Raw genomic sequence first — 18,590 nt, 5'->3', positions numbered from 1 at the left:
CGAATCTTTAAAACAATCTGAGTTTTTATTAAATAAAGGTGATAAATTAAAACGTTGGCGTCTGCTTGGCTCGGAGCTTCTGCAGCGTTTTCTGTGAAGGGAAATCAGAGTGAGCTGCGGTTCTGCTGCAAGAACCCGGAGGCGGAAACGCTCCTACCCTGTGGAACTCCTTGGCCCTCAGCCGGTTCCTGGCCCAGTCCTCCTGCCGGCTGCGGGCCGCTCGCTGCTGCTTCACCTCCTCCAGCTGCTCGTACAGCCTAAACACACACACACACACACGGCGCTCACACACGGCGCTCAGAGCGCAGGCGGCCCGCCTCGGCCCACCGGTACCTCTGGGTCCGCTGGTGCATCTCTGACAGGTTCCGCTTCCTCTGATCCGGATCGCTGATCCGAACGTCGGTTCCGATCTGAGGACTGGAGCGGCGACCTGAGAGAAGAACCGGGTCGCAAAATTCAGTTAAAACAACGTCTAGAGATGAACAAATCAGAACCAGGCTGGAAAAAAAAAAAAAATACCAACAACAAAAATCTGTAAAACAGCAACCAGAGCTGGGGAGTAACTAGATACATTTACTCAACTTACTTGAGTAACTTTTTGGAAAAAGTTTCCATTAAGGAGTATTTTTACTTGACTAATTTTATTATGAAGTATTTCTATTCTTGCGTAAAATTTCTGGATTTTCTGCCCACTGAATGAAAAACAAACATGTTTGAACCAGAAATTCACCAGACACAAACTCACAGTTTAATAAAAAATAAAAATCAGCTTTTAAATGAAAAAAACTGGTTTGGAAAAAAAATCCTTTGTCTGGTTTTGTTTTGTCTATGAATTATTGTCATTTTGGTCTGATGATGTAATTTTTAAATGTTAAATGATTGATAATTTGATCAGTTACTCAGTACTTGAGTAGACTTTTTTTTCCCAAATATGTTTTTTACTCTTACTCGGGTAAAAATGTATTGAAGTAGTTCTACTCTTGCTATAGTACAATTTTAGTTACTCTACCCAGCTAATAAAATTATGAGACCCGAGAAATTTCTAATAATCTGAGAAAAAAAGTTGTAATAACACAAGAATAAAGTCAAACGACAAAAAGTCAAGATGAGAAAATTAAATTAATACAAAAAATCGTACAACAGTAAGTCGTAATAATGCGATAAAAAAACATCCTAATGATACGATAAAAAGTTACATCATAAAGTCGTAACATGAGAATAAAATGTTCTGAGATTAAAGTCGTAGGTGTGCTACCTGGTGGAGGTGGGCGGAGCTTCCTCTCCGCTCTCTTCCTGTCCTCTGCCGTCTCCTTCCTGGGGACGGTCTGGACCGCGGCTCTACCCGGGTCCCGTCCTTCGACCAGAACCCGACCAGGTCCATTCCTGGCGGCAGCCCGCTTGGCTTTGATCTCCTGAACGCGGCGGTCAGACCGCTGCATGAGAACCCGGCGCCGCTGCTGGAAGACGTCCTGAAGGTTCCTGCCGGGACTCCAGAGGGACACCAGGAGGGACGCTGGACACGGGGACCAACAAGATGGCGGCCATAATCAAGATGGCGGCTTTAACGCCTCACATGACGCTTTGATTGCCCTGAGCAGGTGGTCTGTCTGTACCTGATGGCGTCTGATGAGCCAACGTGGATTCAGCCCCCTGGTGGACAAAGTTTGCAGGTTATAAAAATGTTTATTTGTTCAAACTGTCACCATATTGTGACGTTTTTCTTCCAAATATTTTACTTTTGAAACACAAATTTTGAATTTTTTTCAAGAACATTTCTGAGACTAATAAAAAAAATTTCTGTCTACAATGTTCATTAATATTCAGTATTTTTCTGGTGATAAGTTTAACAAACATGTAAAAGACATTTTTTATTAAAGTAACTGCAGCTTTGATATAAAGCTGAGATGCATGAACCTCTGTTGGCTCCGTTTCCATGGTTTCCTGTCCATCTGTGATGCTGTCTGCACCGTCGCCGTCCTGCAGTCCCTCGTCGTCCGTGGCGACCGCGTCCTGGAGCGTCGTGTCCGTCAGACTCACCAACGTGATCTGAGACTGCTCCAGGATGCCCCTCTCCTCGTCTGACTCCTACAGAACCAGAAATCAACCCGGTTCAGATCCAGCAGGGGAACTAAGACGGTTCGGTTAAAGCGGGGTGTACAAACTTTCTATCTTGTGGGCAACAATTGTTGCCAGACTTGTTGCAAAACCTTGAGTCGTGCGCATACATGTTCGCTGCGTTCTGTGATTCAAGCCATTTGCGGCTACCGCTAACTAGATGCTAATAGCTGCTGAAGCTATCTAGCTTTTTGTACAGATGTTCTATAAAGGGGCTTCTCCTGATGAATAAGGAGAATTTTATCCCTGCATGAATCTTTTAACCATCAGAAGAGTAAATGTAAGCATGGCAACGATTGTTGCCACTATGAGCAGCACGACTACAAAGTATATTTACTCAAGTAAAAATAAAAAGTAGCAAGAAATTACTCAAAGTATCTGATAAGGAGACTACTCAAGTACTGAGCAACTGACAAAATTATCAAGCATTTAATATTTAACAAACACCAAAATATAAAGTTTAGTGGAATTATTTTTAAGGACAAAAATTATAATCTATTCAAGTCACAAAAAATAAAATCAGGCAAAAGAAAATGTTTCTAAATCAGTTTCTTTCAATAAAAAACTGATGAAACTTTAACAGAAGCTGCCGCTGTGTGTCTGTCTGGTTAAGACGTGTTTGTTTTTCATTCAGTGGGAAAAAAATCCAGAAATTTTACTCAAGACAGAGTAAAAATACTTCATAATAAAATTACTCAAGAGTAAAAAGTACAGCATGCTAAAAATACTTCTAAAAGTAATTTTTTCCCCCAAAACCTTACTCAAGTAAATGTAAGTAGTTACTCCCCAGCTCTGCATAACACACAGCGCTACGCTAGCTGCTGCTTCTATTCATCTCGTTTTTCCACAAAACTTTAAATTATCTGATGTCTTAGATTATCGGCACCTGAACGAACCTTAAAATGATTCTTGTTTTCTACGTCAGTCAGATGTAAACATACCGGTGTGATTTCTGAGGTGGAGAAAACCTCCTGACGTTCACAGACTGGGACGGAAACTCTGGAGGATTTTGTCTCCGACGAGCCGAGAGCGGACGCTTCCCTGAACCCACAGGGCGGCGTCCTAGGGGCGGGGGAGACGCGGGGCGGCGTCCCCGGGGCGGGGGAGACGCGGGGCGGCGTCCCCGGGGCGGGAGACACGCAGGGTGGCGTCCTTGGGGCGGGAGACACGTGTGGCGGCGTCCCCGGGGCGCGGGACACGTGTGGCAGCGTCCTCAGGGCAGGGGACGACATCAGGACAGAGTCCTGCTGGACGCACTCGGAGATGACGAGCCGGGAGAAGGACTCCTGAACTTCTCTGCGGCCGTGCGGCTCCTCCACTCTCAGCTGCTCCAGCGATGGATCGTCAGAGGTGTTGAGGTCAGGAAGCTGAAAGGTCACAGAGGGCTCAGCGGTTTCGTTGTGGGTGATTTCTGGTTGCAGCAGGTGAAACGAATCTGAGTGGAGAGAGAAAGACGAGTCGTTTCAGTCCAACTTTATTTTTGAAGAACAAAAAATATAGGACTAAAACAATTAACTGTGATCAATCGATTATTAAATTAGTTGATTATTTCTGTAATCAATTGATATCTGGAGAGAACAGACTCAAAAAGGCAATTTGCTAAAACAACACAGAGCAGTGATTAAACAAAGTGTGCAAAAAATATATTAAGATAAAAATGAATCTGCTCTCCCAGTTTTAGCTTCACGTGGATAAAATTCAGGAAAAATATCCTTTTAATCACCTTTTGCTCTCTATTTATTAATCAGTTGCTAAAATATCATGACCAGATCAACTCTGTCTCTGATCTCATGGTTTTCCTGGTGGAGATGGGATTTGTCGTCTCTCCATCAGGTTTTAGTTCTGACCCAGAATCAGGTTTTAAAATCATAAAATCTCCTGCTCTTTCTGAAGCTCCGTCTTCACCCCAACACGGCTCCTCTATTAACCCTTTAACAACGTTTTCTACCAGCGTTGAAGTAAGAAGTAGCTCCTATGATGAGAACTGCTATGTTTGCTAATTGCTGCTGGCTAGTCTGAAGGATCTCAGTTTCAGGGCTGCTCTGTGAGGCAGAAGTTTGGAAACTGCAGCTCTGAGGAAGAGCTGCGCATCGAAGGCGGGGCTAGGTCCACCCAGCTGCATGGTTGCCATGGAGACTCATGCATGTTTGAGAAATCCTTTAAAGAATCAAAGCACCAAATATTTTTGTTTGGGATTAACATTAAAATAATATGGAAAGCTTATAAAAGTTGATTTTACATAAAACTGCTCCTTTAATCCGTCTTTGCTATTGCTGGTAAATAAAAACAATATTTTAAATAAATAACCATTTGTCCTGGTGGGAGCCGGTTAATCCTGGCGGCCTGCCAGGCTGATGATAAACCAAGGGAACCCAGACTACCAAATGACAGGAATCGGGTTCAAATGAGAAACGGCTCCTGATGTTTTCTCTCACCGTCGGCGCCGTGCGGGTCCAGGTCCTCCAGGCCGGCTCGGTTCTGCAGCACCGGGTTCGAGGCGGGCGGACTCCCAGCCAGGCAACGCTGCAGTCCTGATGGTTCTCTGGACTCAGCTGCAGAACTTCGTTCACCTGAATTCGGTCATTAATTTAAATGATCTTTAACTTAAAAACCAGAAATGATCCACAATAAAACACATACCGGAGCTTTCACTGTGCTGATCGGCAGAGACCTGCAGCTCTCCAACCAGAACCCTCATCCGGATCTCCTCCGGTAGCTCATCCGACCAGGACCGTTCCGACGTGTCATGACCAGCGCAGAAACCCGGACCCGGAGAGTCGGACTGTTGGGACAGGCGGCCGATCATCCGGCTCAGAGTGGAGTCCCAGCCGCTCCGATCCGGCGGACCGGGCCTGGCACCGATCATGGAGGAGTGAGCCGATGGCTGGCCGACCAACCGCTCCAAAACCGAAAGCCTCTCTGGAGCCAAGCAGGACGGGTTCTGGTCCGGGTCGACGGGACAGAAACGCTCCAGGGCGGGATGACCTGGGGTCGTCTGCTCCTGAAAACAGCAGAAACGCTCAGATTCATCGAAGAGGACCGGAGACCGCTTCAGGAGCAGGAAGTGGACTAGAGCGCAGGGCATTCTGGGTAAATAAAACCAAAGCTAATGTGCTAGCCTAGCGCTAGCAGCAGAAATGGCTCCTGGTCTTCAGCCAAAGACTAGAGAGAAATCCTCGAACCGCTAAAATCCGACGCCTCCATCGTGTTTCCATCTGGTGAAGAAGGAAGTTGGTCTCTGATGCTCTGATTACATGTAGCTGATTTATCAGATCAACGGATCAGATCTTCTGATTGATCTGAACCTGGTTGAATGGATGAGTGACTGACCGGGTTGGGGTCCTGACCGGCCGTCGGGTGGCGCCGGACGTCCCGACGACGAGCCGAGGTCTCATCCTCCGTCCTGGATGGCTGAGAGAGCGAAGAGCCGGACTCCTCCAGAGCGTCGCTGTCTGAGATCAACAGGAGAGTTTTTATCGTTCTAGATGTGAACCGGGCCGGAGGCGGGCAGAGAGGGAACTGGATCTGGACCTGTAGTTGTTCCTGCGGCGCTGAGCGAGACGTCGAGCTCTCTGGTGTATTTATCGATGATGCGCTGGATGACGCTGTCGTTAAACACCGAGTCTACAGGCAGACCGGCGGGGACGGACGAGTCCCGAAAACCTGCACAGGAAACGCCACCAGAACCCGGTCCAGTTGGGTTGAAGAGCCGAGGGTCGTCTGCTGAAAACAGGAAGCTGGCGATCATTTTTAACGATTAGGCACGTTTTCTGCTCCACAGCAGAAGGAAAAATAAAAGCCCAACAGGAAATCATAATTACCAGAATAAAAGCCATAATTAGTTTTATTCATAATTAACACAACAAAAAAGTCATAATTAAAATAACAAGTAATTTTGAGCCTTAAAGTCATAATTAGTCACAATAATACATTTTGCTGGATGATAAATTGTCCCATAAGTTATTGCCATAAACAATAATATTGTTGTTTTGAGATCATTTTAAAGTAATATAATAATAAGAACTCATTCCCAAAAATCAATAAACTTTAAATTCTAGCGAACATTTAACACTGGAACTGGAAGACATTTTAAATATCCAAAATAAATAACACAGAAACAACCAATAAAACTAGTTATAAAGCTTTGGTAAACTAAATTATCCTCCAAAATAAAGGCTTGTTGAGACCAAAACACCAGACTGAAAACTTATCATCCAGTTTTTGGTAGAAAGACAAAATCAATAAATCGTGGAAATAGAAATTGAGACACGCCTAGTCATAGTTATTGAAATAAGTCATAATTTTGAGAATAAAAGCCTAATTACAGGTTTTAAAGTCATAATTAGGATAATAAGAGCCGATGTTTCTGTTTTAAGTCGATCTTGACTGGTTTCAGGTCGTTGTGAAGGTCCGGCTGACACTCACCGACATTTTGTTCCGGGTCGGTGGAGACGTAGCTGCCGCTGGAGATGGTGGTGGAGGAGAGGCAGTCGGAACCGGCGAACCTGCAGAGAGCCTGAGACAAAACTGAAGACTCATTCAAGTTTGTTCGTAATGCACATTTCAGCAACAAGACGGTTTAAAGTCATTTATGTAACAAAAAAACAAACAACAAAAACATCCCAGTGGCAAAATCAAGAGAAGTCATGAAAAGTTGGACTAAAATAAATGACGTTCCAGTTATTACTAATCAAAGGAAACTAAACAGACAGGGAGTCTTAGTCTGGATTTAAAGGAACTCTGTGTTTCGGATGTTTTTCAGTTTTCTGGAACTTTGTTCCAGGTTTGTGGTGCACAGAGGCTGAATGATGCTTCTCCATGTTTGGTTCCGGTTCCGTGTGCATCATCTGCGTAGCTATGGTAACTAATCTTCTTGTTATAACCTGAGCCAGTGAGAGCAGGTAAGTATTAAATAGGAGGATTGAGCCTGGAGGATTTTCCTCCGTTCCAATGACTTACTGTTACTTTAGGTGAAACTGTGGTTTGGTATCGGACTGCTCCCAGAGTCGGACCCAGCTATAGCGGTGTTGAATGCTGTGCTGAGGTCCAACAGAACCATTAAAACTTCTGATATTTTAGGATCAGAACTAAAGGACTGAGCTCAGTTCAAGTGTAGAAACCCTCATGAAAACGTGTTTAATGGACACGCTTCAGGTTCAGACATTTCACATCATCGCTCAGTACACAGAAACACAGAACACATACACACCCAACAACACACACACACACACACACCAACACCCAACAACAACAACACACACACACACCCAACAACAACAACACACACACACACCCAACAACAACACGCGCACACCCACATAGAAGCTTCTCCAGCGTAATCAGCGGCTGAGGCATTGTCTGCCTCCGCTCAGATTTGGCTAGATTTCATCATTGATCCACAGCCGGTGGACCTCAGAGGGGATTCACAGGCAGAAAAAAGTCCAGATATGAAGTTAAATCTGTCTGATTGTCAGTAGAATCACACAGACTGCGCGGTTTGATTGGCACGGTTACCTCTGAGGGGAATCTGGAGCTCAGAGCTGCAGGACCGGGCGAGTCGGCTCCTCTTCCAGAATCAGAACAAGGCGGTGACGTCGCTTTCATGGCTGAATCTAGAAAAACAGGAATGCATCACTGCAGTTTTACATCTTCTCCCTCAGCAGAGGTCGATTCCTGTGCATCCGTACCGGAATCAGACGACTCTGGAGTCGTTGCTGCTCCAGACAGCAGTCGCTCCCTCCAGGGAAGACGGCAGGAGGTCTCCGACCCGACCCGGCTCTCAACAGAACCATCCTGCAGGTTAACTTCTGCTGGGAGTGAAGGAACGGCATCTTCTGGACCTGAAAAGACGACCCGTCTCCCAGCAGAATCCGCTCTAAAGCTGGACACAGACAGAGACTGCGCAGTCCTGTCAGACGTGGATAAAGATACAGAATCACCCTGCAGACTGGAGTCTGCAGGCCATAAAGGAAAGTCATTTTCTGGGCCTGAAGAAACGACCCGTGTCTTGGCAGAAGAATCCTGCAGGTTAACGTCTGATAGGCGTGAAGGGACATCGTCTTCTGGACCTGAAAAGACAACCCGTCTCCCAGCAGAGTCTTTTCTACAGCTGGAGACAGACCCAGACTGTCTTGTGTCATGTACTGAATCCTGCAGGTTACCGTCTGCTGAGCGGGCACGCATGTCGCCTTCAGTGTCTGAAAAGACGACCCGTCTCTTGGCAGAACGACACCGCAGGTTGTAGTCTGCTGGGATTGAAGGAATGTCATCTTCTGGGCCTAAAAAGGCGACCCGTCTCCCAGCAGAATCGGGTCTACAGCTGGAGACAGACACAGACAGCGCAGTCCTGTCAGCTGTGGAGAAAAATCCTGAACCTTCCTGCGGGTGTGAAGGATCGTCGTCTTCTGGACCAGAAAAGACAAGCCGCAGTTCAGCAGAATTGGGTCTACAGCCTGAAAAGACAAGAATCATCATCAGGAGCTTCTCTTGGTTTAAATACTGGACGAAACGGGTCTGGAAGCGGACCTGTAACCCGACTCATGTTGACCGGAGTCTCCACCTCTTGGATGGCGCTGAGCTCATGTTGTTGAGGAATCATCCACTTGAAACCCAGTTTGACCCGCGTCACTGGAGGCTTCTGATTCCGTGGAGGATGGAGGAGTCCAGAAGGTTCTGGAGGAACGACGCTCGGAACCAGAGGAGCTTCAAAAGGAAAGCAGAAAGAACAGAACATATTTTAAAACAATTAAACCTGGATAAATGACACAGATCAACAACGCTGACTTTGTCGATCTGTGTCATGCTGTAATGCGGGGAGCTACCAGGAGTTAAATTACACAGAAAAAAAACGTAAATAATAATAGAGTTAAGATATGAAGGTCTTTCAGAATTAAATTTCAAATGCAGTCTTGGATGTTGGAGCTACCGACTCTTTATAATGTGAAGAAGTTATTGATCTTCTTGAGAGTCATGGTGAAATTGTGCAGAATGTTGTATGCATTTCATGACTAATCCACCATTAGTACATCTGTTACCGCACACACACACACACACACACACACACACGCGCCTCGGATTAGGGCAACACATTTTATATCAAGTCTGTCCACAGTTTGTGGTTTGAACATATTTCACTGATCTGAAGAAAATAGTAAAGGTTGAAGGTGAATTGTGACTTTATAACACCTGACATGTCAGTTATCACAAAACAAAAAAAAACAAATCGGTACTGGCCAAAGATCAGAAAATCTTAATCTGTGCAGCCCTAAATGAACAGAAGTTCAAAGACAAAATTAAATATCGGATTAAATATGATACGGAAAATCTGTCCATATTTAAAGGCTTTTGCAGCCTTAAAAAGGAGATGATGAACTCTTCTGTATAAAGTTTATAAAAACTGACTTTGCGAGCCGGAGGACCTCGGCAGATACCTCTTCCTCTAAGATCGGGCTGAAGGGAGTCGTCTCCGTCCTCCGGCTCCTCTAAGTGGGACAGACTTCCTCCATTCGACTCTTCGATGGCTCTCAGCAGAGTTGCCAGCAGCTGCAGCCGTTTCCGCTCGGCCTCCTGTGGGTCCGAAGCTTCACTGGGAGAATCGGAACCGCTCTGCAGGCGACCAGAAAACACCAGGAGGTCCTCACTCAGACTAAACAGAACAAATCCTGCATATTTTCATACAATATTAGAAATAAACTAAACAAGTAATACAATTTCTTTCTTAAATTAGAAAATAAACATTTTACTGCCTAAATGCAGCAACATAGTATTTCTCCAGTAAACACCTGATAATTTGTAGCAGCAAAGGATCCATCTGCAGCTAAAATAATCCTAATAATCCTTTCTGATGGATTAACATCAATACAGTGTAAGGCTGATCTGCTGATTATTATTATATTGATTAACTAATTAGACAGTAAAAGTTGCTTAATATTTATAGAATTTCAAGCTAAAGCTGCAATATGTTCCAGGTTGAACATATTTACACACAAAGATTTTTTTTCATCTTAATGCAAAATGTTTTTGTTTTTATACAGGTTTGGTTTAATCACTGCTCTGAATGTTTTTTCAACAAACTGTCTTTTTTTGAGTCTTTCAACTCCAGTTAATCAATCACTGAATTAGTTGTGATTATGCCATTGATTGCTGAAGCCACTGACTCGTCTATCGGCGTCGATCAGAGCCTGCAGCGCCTCCTTCTGCCTCCTCATGTGCTGCAGCTCCTCCTCCGCTCTGAGCCTCTCCTCCTCTTGCTGCTCCTTCTGTAGCATCAGCGCCGCCCTCTGCTCCACCACCCGTCTCTGGGCCTCCTGCAGGCAGACCCGTCTCCTGCGGTCCGCCTCTCTGGAGGTCAGGGTCATCGGGTCAAAGGTGGCCGAGGAGCTGGCTGATCCGTGTGCGGCGTCGGGTTCGTACGGCCCTGCAGCGACCGGCGAAGCTCTTGGTCTGTCCGGCAGGAGCTTCGCTACTCGCTCCATTATCCTGCCAGCAGAAATGGATTGTAACTAGTTACATTTACTCGAGTAACTTTTTTTTAAATAATGCACTTTTAAGGGTATTTTTACTACACTTTTTACTTTTACTTGAGTAATTTTATTATAAACAGATCCGGGCAGAGAATCCAAAAACTGAACTTGAGTAAGAGTAGAACTACTTTAACATATTTTTACTCAAGCAAAAGTAAAAAGTAGCCATTCAGAAAATTAAATCAGAGTAAAAAAGTATTTGGTAAAAAGTATTGCGTAACTGATCAAATTATCAATCATTTAATTAATAAAATTACTCAAGTAAAAAATACAGAGCATTAAAAATACAGTTTTCAAAATGTTACTGAAGTAAATATGAATAGTTACTACCCAACTGATTATGAAGTACTTCAGATTTCTGGATTTTCTTCCCACTGAATGAAAAACAAACATGTTTTAACCAGAAAGTCACCAGACACAAACCTGGAGTTTCTGTTAATGTTTCGTCAGTTTTTTATTGAAAGAAACTGATTTTGAAAAAAATACAAAATGTGTTTTTATTTTGTAACTATGTTATTTATATGAATTATTTTCATTCTGTTCTTTAAGATAATAACATTTTTATTATACTAAAAATAATAAAATATTACTTTAACACATTTTTACTCAAGTAAAAGCAAAAAAAAACAAAAAAAAACCCAGGTAAAAAGTCTACTCAAGTACCGAGTAACTGATCAAATTATCAATCATTTAATACTTAAAAATTACATCATCAGATGGATCAAAATATAAGGTAGTTCTACTCTCAGCTGAGAACAGTTTTTGGATTCTCTGCCCACCTCTGGCTGTCGGCGAGCGAAGCAGCGTCTGGTCTCAGTGAGTTGAACCGGTTCGTAATGGACGGTACGCTGGAGCCGGCGCTGCTGCTGAAAGCAGGAAGTGACACGCCTGAAGGCACCGAGGGTGTCGCTGGGTGACTTTCAGACGGGGGAGCGAGGAACGCAGGATGAACGGGAGGCCTCAACAAGGCGGTGGCGGTCAGGTTGTGGCGGATCCGGAGAGCTCGCTGGTATTCCTCCAGCCGCTGCCGGGCCACTTCCACGGATCTCTGGTGAATCCTGAAAGATCGCCTTCGTTCAGTCGGGCTGACGGAGCGGCGCTTCAGAAGGAGCTGAAGGAGAAACGATACGCACCTGTTCTGCTCCAGCAGGCGCTGCTGGTACTGTCTGAGCCTCCTGGTGGACACGCCTTCCTCTGCAGGAGCCACAGCCTGCAGGAAACAGGAAGTTATCACTGCAGCAGATAACTGAATATGTTAGTTATAAACAGACATTCTCAGGAGTTTGCTTTTCAGAAAATAAATGTCAGCCAATAAAAATTTCAAGATGGATGTTGAGAAAAAACATTTTTTTGCGAATATTTATTACATGTAAATACTCTGCATGTCAAATCATACATAATTGCCAATTGGTCTCATATAAATCATATTTCCTAATAATTTTTTTCAAGATGGCCACTATGGTCGTCGAGGAAAATTAACTTCTGCACTAAAATCGGCAAGTAGATGAATGTATTTGGTGCCAAATTATAGCCCACATATTTAGAACCATGGAAATCGTAAACATTTTCTTGATCCCGGTGGACATTTCTCAAAATGGCCACCATTGTTGCACTAAAATCGACAGTGTTGATTTTAGTGCAACACTGTCGCTAGTGTTGCTAGTGTTGAGCACTAGCTCAACACTAGCAACGGTTCTGCTGGTTCCACTAGCTAGTGTTGAGCACGGCTAACCAAAACGTTAGGATCATTAAGCTCTAATTCACTAAACAAGAATCTTTGTTATGCTAATTCTAAACATCTAAACACATTAAAATTAGCAGAAGCTAACACAAAACTGCTAAATAAATAAATAAAATAAATAGCAGGAGATAATGCTAACAATGAAGACAACTGTGTTTTGGTCTTTGTTTCTCATCGTTTCCTTCCAGCTGATGACTGGTGTGGCACTCGCAAACAGCAAAGTCCCATTTTCAGGTTTGGAATCAGATTTTACTTTATTACCTTAAAGTGGAAAAAACATGATGCGACATAAATTCATCCAAGGCATGAAAATGTGTCGCAATTTATGGCAATATCTGGTGTAAAGGAACAAAAAAAGAAAAATGGCTGACATCCTGAAATTCAAGTGACTAATTGAAATGTGAAAACATAACCTGAGGGGGGAGCATTTCATGTTCATGCTATCCACACTTTAAATATTTAATGGAATATGCTGCAGTAATTCCACCAACATCCTGTTCAAACATGCTGGACCTACTTCTTCCTCAGAGGTTAAGCTGATCGGGGAGCGGTCCTGGACAGGAACCTGTGGTTGGAGGAGCAGCGCCTCCTGCTGGGCAGCAGCTCTCAGCTGCTCCCTCTCCCTCTGAGCCTCCTGCAGCATCTGCTCCAGCTCCGCTTTTTGCTCCTCCAGTTCCTGGAGGAGAGCAAGCTGCTGCTGCTTCTCCACCTCCAGCTCTGCTTCCTTTCAAACAAACAAAACGGTGAAAACTTTCAAAATATGAGCCTCCCTTCTATAAGTCAACACATTATCATTATAGGACTTAAAAATGGTCTCAAAACAGCAACATTCTCATTTACTTCATTACTGGGAGAATTTGACACCATGACAGGCCAACAATAAGACATTTTAACCGTTTCTCTCACCCGCTTCTTCCGTTCTTCTTCGGCTTCCTGGATTCTGCTCAGAAAATTGGCAGGAAGTGAACGTTCTGCTGCTGGTGGCGGTTCTGCTGGTTCCACAGCTGCATGAGTCAAACAAACACACAAAAAACACAAACAGTTAAAAATAGAAACATTAATGTTGGAGAAAAGCATCTAAATAATTCTGATTTCAGAAAATTATGTAAACAACTTAAAACTGTGCGATTATTGTCATGAGAGCATCAAACTGACAGTCTATTGTTGCTATGGAGACAAAGCAAAACAGAGACGCACTCGGTGCAGGCACGCCGGGTTCACTGAGCGCCTCGGGGGTCAGAGATCCGGTTTCGATGCTCATGTCTCGCTCTGGGATCAGCTCTGTGTCGACGGACGGAGAATCCGCTGCAGGAACCTGGCTGCTGCCGTTGATCCAGTCGGTTCTTTGGCTCCGGATCCGATCCAGGAGTTTCCGGAGCGCCTGTCTGGGAGGAGTTGCGCCTGCGGGAGAGAGTTTGATGTGAAACGAGACGCAGACATGAGATGAAGGGAGTGTTTAGTCAAAACTTTGTTCACCATCTGCTGCTTCCTGCTCTCTGCCTTCAACTTCATCCCCAAAGTCATTCTGAATATTTTCTGCTTCGGGTTCGGCGTTTTCATCCACAGTGACATCCAGGTCCTGATCCGGGTCCAGATCCAGATCGGTGCTGGATGAGGTTGGGAGAGGCTCCGGTACCAGCTGGACCACCAGGTCACCTTTTACCCCTGAGAAGAGAAACGACTGAGATGCAGAGAGGCTCAGGACTAAGGATGCGTTCACACCCGCCCCATCTATTCCGCTTTAATCCATCTCCAGTCCGGTTGGCCAGAAAATCCAGTTCGGTTGGTGAGGTGTGAATGCTAAGCTAACTCTGGTCCACCTACAAACTTCAGTCTGGGTTCGGCTGAAGTGAACACCGGTGCGGTTTGAATGCATATGTGAACTCAGCAGACCAAAGCAGGAAGTGGACTACAGCGCAGGGCATTCTGGGTAAATTTAACCACAAAACAAACATGCTAACCTAGCGTTAGCAGGAGATATGACTTATGGTCTTTAGCCAAAGACAAAAGGAAATTCCTACATCTACTAAAATCTAACGCCACCCTGTTTTTGTTGAAAATGTTTGGCTTTAGGAGTATTTGTTACTTTAGGAGATGGTTAAGCTTATCTTTTTTAACTTACTTGAGTAATTTTATTTTGAAGAATTGCTTCTTTTATACGAGAAAAATGTCTGGATTTTCTACCTACTGGATGAAAAACAAACATTTTTTAACCAAAAATTCACCAGTCAGACACCTGCAGTTTCTGTTCAAGTTTTATGAGTTTTTTTTATTGAAAGAAACTGATTTGGAAAAATGTTTGCCTGATTTTATTAGTTTTTTTTTTACTTATATGAATTATTGGCATTTTTGTCCTTAAAATACCCAAATTTCCAATTAATTTTATATTTTGGTTTGTCTGATATAATTTTTAAATCTTAAATGATTGATAATTTGATCAGTTACTCAGTACATGAGACGACTTTTTACCAAATACTTTCTACGTCTTACTTGAGTAATTTCTTGCTACTTTTTACTTTTACTTTAGTGAAAACATGTTGAAGTAGTGCTATTCTTACTTGAGTACAGTTTTTGAACAGAGTCTACTGAACTATCAGGTGTGTAAATGGCCTAAATCAATCCACAGCCGAGTCGCCCTCACGTCTCTCTCCGGTGTACATGTCCTCGAAGGCAAACTCCAGTTCCCTCTGGAGTTCCTCCCTGGCCTCCTGCCTCTGGTAGAGAGGCTGGAAGATCTGTGGTGGCATCCGGGACACCTGCTGCCTCCGCCGCAGCAGGTCGGTCTGCTGCAGGTGCTGCAGCTCCACCAGGAGGCGCTCCCGGTCCTGAAACCAGAGGCTGCAGTTAAAACGTCTGCAGCACAAAAACTACCATGTGAACAGAAGATGGGTGATGTGAGAACAGTTCACACGACTGCATTAAAAACATTCAAAACGTACAAACAGAAGAAAAGTGGGAGACATGGAGACTTCAAACCAAAGACAGTGGAGAAGAACAGAGCAAGAAACCAACAAACTGAATAATGAGACTAAAGGGCTGTTAAAAAAAATCGCTACCAAGCAAAAGTTACTTTCTTATTTTACACTGTGCCGAATGTGAACATAGAGAAGTTGCATATAGGAAAATTCCAATAAGAAGGTAAACGATGAACATTCAAAAGTCAAAAGAAAAACAAAGAAAAAGTAAAATCAGGATGACCCAAAACTAACGGCACATCAGAATGTAATGCAAAAAGAGGTTTTAATCTGCCAAGATTAAAGCGTTGGATAAAAACTAGTGGTGCACAGATTTCCTTCATTCTGCAGGGTCAGTGATTGGCCAACACTTGTATGTGAAACTAATCTTATTTACAACTGGGAATATCTGAAAATCAACAGCTTTCTCATTCTGCAGTGAGAGGGGAGGGAGGAAGGGACTGACTGGCTGTTTTTTATTTCTGTTATTTATTTTGTTGTTTTCAGATGTGTTGTATTTTGGATATTAAAAATGTCTTCCAGTTTGAGTGTTAATTGTTCTTCAATAAATTGAAGTTTATTGAGAGGGTGAACTTGCTTTATTATGCCATTATCAATTAGAAAATGGTCTCAAAACAACATTACTATTGTTCATAGTGATGATTACTGGGATCATTTATTATCCAGCTGTCGTGGTGAGTCAGTGTTTCAGGATAGGAGGCTTACCTGCTCCAGCTGCTCCCTCCTCAGGGCCTGCCTCCCTCTGACCCGGGCCTTCTCCAGCTGCTCCTCTCTCCTCCTGTCCTCCTCCCTCTGGAGCTCCTGCAGCCTCCTGGACTCCAGGTCAGCTTCCAGTCTGGCATCAGACTGCAGAGAGGACCAGAGCTTAGAGTTGGCGGACATCAGAACCAGAAGCAGAAGCAGCTCTCTGACCTGCAGCGCCTCCGGCTCCTTCGCCACGGCGCTCTCTGGCATGTGATAGCGAGTGGTAGCGAAGGCGTTCAGATTCGATCTCTTCACCATGTGGGACTTCCTGGGATCGATGTCCTGCTCCAAACAAGACACAGTCAACACTCAGAGCCACAGCTGGGCATTTACAACACCATTCATCATTTATCATGATGAATTTGTTACCATGAGAGGAATTTACATTTATTGTTGTCATGATAAATTCCAACTAATGATGCTTAAATAAAAACATAACTGTTTGCATTGTTTGATTTACTATTTTCGCCACCAATAAATGTGAAAACCAGAGCTACACTGATCAGATGTTGATATCCGTCCCAAAATTGAAGAAAAATCTAGATATTTTACATTATATTTAGAATTCCTAATTCCACTTTCTGACCCATTGTACTGAATGTAGTCCAGGTACATTTACCTTTGTGTTAAAAAAAAGTGACATTTTAAGTTAATTTGGCTGTTTTTCTGTATCAGATATCTGATGCTAAACCTCGGATATCTGTAACAATATCTGAAGTGAAGAGGGGACCAATGCGTCACTTGTGAAAATAAGATTAACAGCAGCCACTGCGTGCAGTTTAGTGATGCAAATCACTCTTCTTCATCTTACTGGTGTCCTAAAGAAACAAACTGATGGCTGAGCTCTGCAGTTACAGCTTTAGTTTCATAGCAATGGTTCCACAAAATACGGTGATAAAACTTTGAGTGCCGGTCAGCCACCGCTACTTGGACCAAATAAATCTGCCAGAGTAGGAAAACAATCTGAAAACGGTTGAATTTTGCAGGGAAAGCACCTGGATGGGATCAGGCGGAGGCGGCGGGAGTCTGGCCACTTTAGCTGATCGTTCCTTCTCCGTCTGCAGCGCTTTCTTCCTCGCATTGATGGATCTATAAATGAAGAAGGGAAGCTATCATTCTGCACCAACTCAAATGTTTTAACAGCTTTCAGGTCTCTCACCGTTTCTGTCTCTCCTGCTCTTTAGTTTTTTGGATCTTGAGTTCCTTCAAAGCTTCACAGTAACGCTCCTCTGCTTTAGCATGATGCTCCTCCTCTCTCTGAGCTGCAGCTGCCAGCTCAACTTCCTGAAGCAGAAATGTAAACCTTTTCCGTTAGCTTATTATGTTAGCCACATTCTGGCTCCACAGCATCGTGTTTCTCACTGCTAAGCTAGGAAGCCTCTGCTAGCTCACGGTTTCCTTGGCGCTTCTGTGGCTCTGACCGATGAGCTGCAGGCTCTCCAGATACAAACTCTGCAGCGTGTGTAGCTTCTCCCTCTGACGCCTCTCCCAGTCCTCCCTCAGCTGCTCCTCCAGCTGCCGCAGCTCCTGTTGCCGGCGCTGCTCCACCTCCCGCCGGATCTGCAGCGCAATCTGCCGCTGCTGCTCCCGCACCTGGACATCCAACGCACAACATCATGTCAGAAACTGGTTCTGGACGAAGTTTCAACATAGAAAGTACTCCTGGTCCAGCCATTCTTTCTGAGTTTGGTTGTTCTTCTTGTGAAAAGGGAATCGTTTCTTTCCACTGTCACCATATGCTTCCTCTGGATCAAGCTGAACAGTTTATAAATAGAGCTTATTTGTTCAAATAGATAACTTTTTAACATTTCATGTCTGTGTTTTTAAAAAAGCACAGTTATTTGGATTGAATCTGACTGGATTAAAACAGAATAATTACTGAAATCTGGGTTGAAGCGACAGAACCTTCTGGTAAAACCAACCATTACCTGCTGGATCCGTAGTTTCCTCCGCCTGTCAAGCTCCTCACGTATTATACGAGCCTCTTCGTTGGGACTCAATCTTAATTTCGACATTTTTCTCTTCATTTTCCTCAAAAATGCTACCGGGCACTTTCACAAAAGCGAGTTTGAATGCTAATTAGGCTAACATGACTTCTCTCAGAGTCCAAAATCCGTTCCTTTCGAGCCGCAGCAACCATTGTAACCTAGTCCGACGGTTAAAGCGTGAAATAAAACCTTAGTTATGTCATAAATAAAAGGAAAAAACAGCTAAATGCTCAATTTTTGGAGAACTCTAACCCGTTGAACAAAACCGACCGTTTGTGTTCCAGACGTCATATCCGGTGGTTTAAACTGACCGCCTTAGCTTTTAAGCACTTTGGTTCCTACTTCCAACCATTTTCTGATTTATAAATATATATTATTAAATTATAATTACATTAAAATAACAATAACTTGATTCCAACATTTTTGAAGCACTTAAAAAGTTAACAGCCAATGGTATTGGAGGTCGGGTTTTTTTCGGAGAAATAAAAAATGTCAGGGGATCTAT

The 18,590-nt window shown here is 43.8% G+C and overlaps 1 protein-coding gene across 3 annotated transcripts; it reads right to left on the bottom strand.

The window, feature by feature from the left end:
• Positions 1-4: 4 nt before the first annotated feature.
• On the bottom strand, positions 5-18,373 carry cep295 (centrosomal protein 295). Of its 3 annotated transcripts, XM_023351261.1 has the most exons (30): positions 18,026-18,373; positions 17,490-17,690; positions 17,257-17,381; positions 17,093-17,186; positions 16,266-16,379; positions 16,059-16,199; positions 15,020-15,203; positions 13,855-14,043; positions 13,576-13,779; positions 13,285-13,382; positions 12,896-13,102; positions 11,771-11,847; positions 11,417-11,695; positions 10,272-10,593; positions 9,546-9,720; positions 8,641-8,817; positions 7,803-8,567; positions 7,630-7,727; positions 6,541-6,631; positions 5,647-5,838; positions 5,446-5,567; positions 4,756-5,116; positions 4,551-4,685; positions 3,057-3,550; positions 1,915-2,085; positions 1,614-1,650; positions 1,256-1,513; positions 334-430; positions 158-257; positions 5-91 (listed from the first exon to the last, which is right to left on the bottom strand). In XM_023351261.1, the coding sequence occupies exons 1-30, from the start codon at positions 18,122-18,124 to the stop codon at positions 47-49; spliced, it is 5,652 nt and encodes a 1,883-aa protein (XP_023207029.1). In that variant the 5' UTR covers positions 18,125-18,373; the 3' UTR covers positions 5-46. The 3 variants fall into 3 exon arrangements, with proteins under 3 accessions (XP_023207029.1, XP_023207027.1, XP_023207028.1); XM_023351259.1 differs by having other exon boundaries at positions 5-257; XM_023351260.1 differs by having other exon boundaries at positions 5-257; positions 5,647-5,835.
• Positions 18,374-18,590: the final 217 nt, after the last annotated feature.

This window comes from Xiphophorus maculatus, chromosome 18, assembly GCF_002775205.1.
Source record: "Xiphophorus maculatus strain JP 163 A chromosome 18, X_maculatus-5.0-male, whole genome shotgun sequence".
NCBI classification, from domain to species: Eukaryota; Metazoa; Chordata; class Actinopteri; order Cyprinodontiformes; family Poeciliidae; genus Xiphophorus; species Xiphophorus maculatus.
This window is presented reverse-complemented; position numbering and strand designations above follow the sequence as displayed.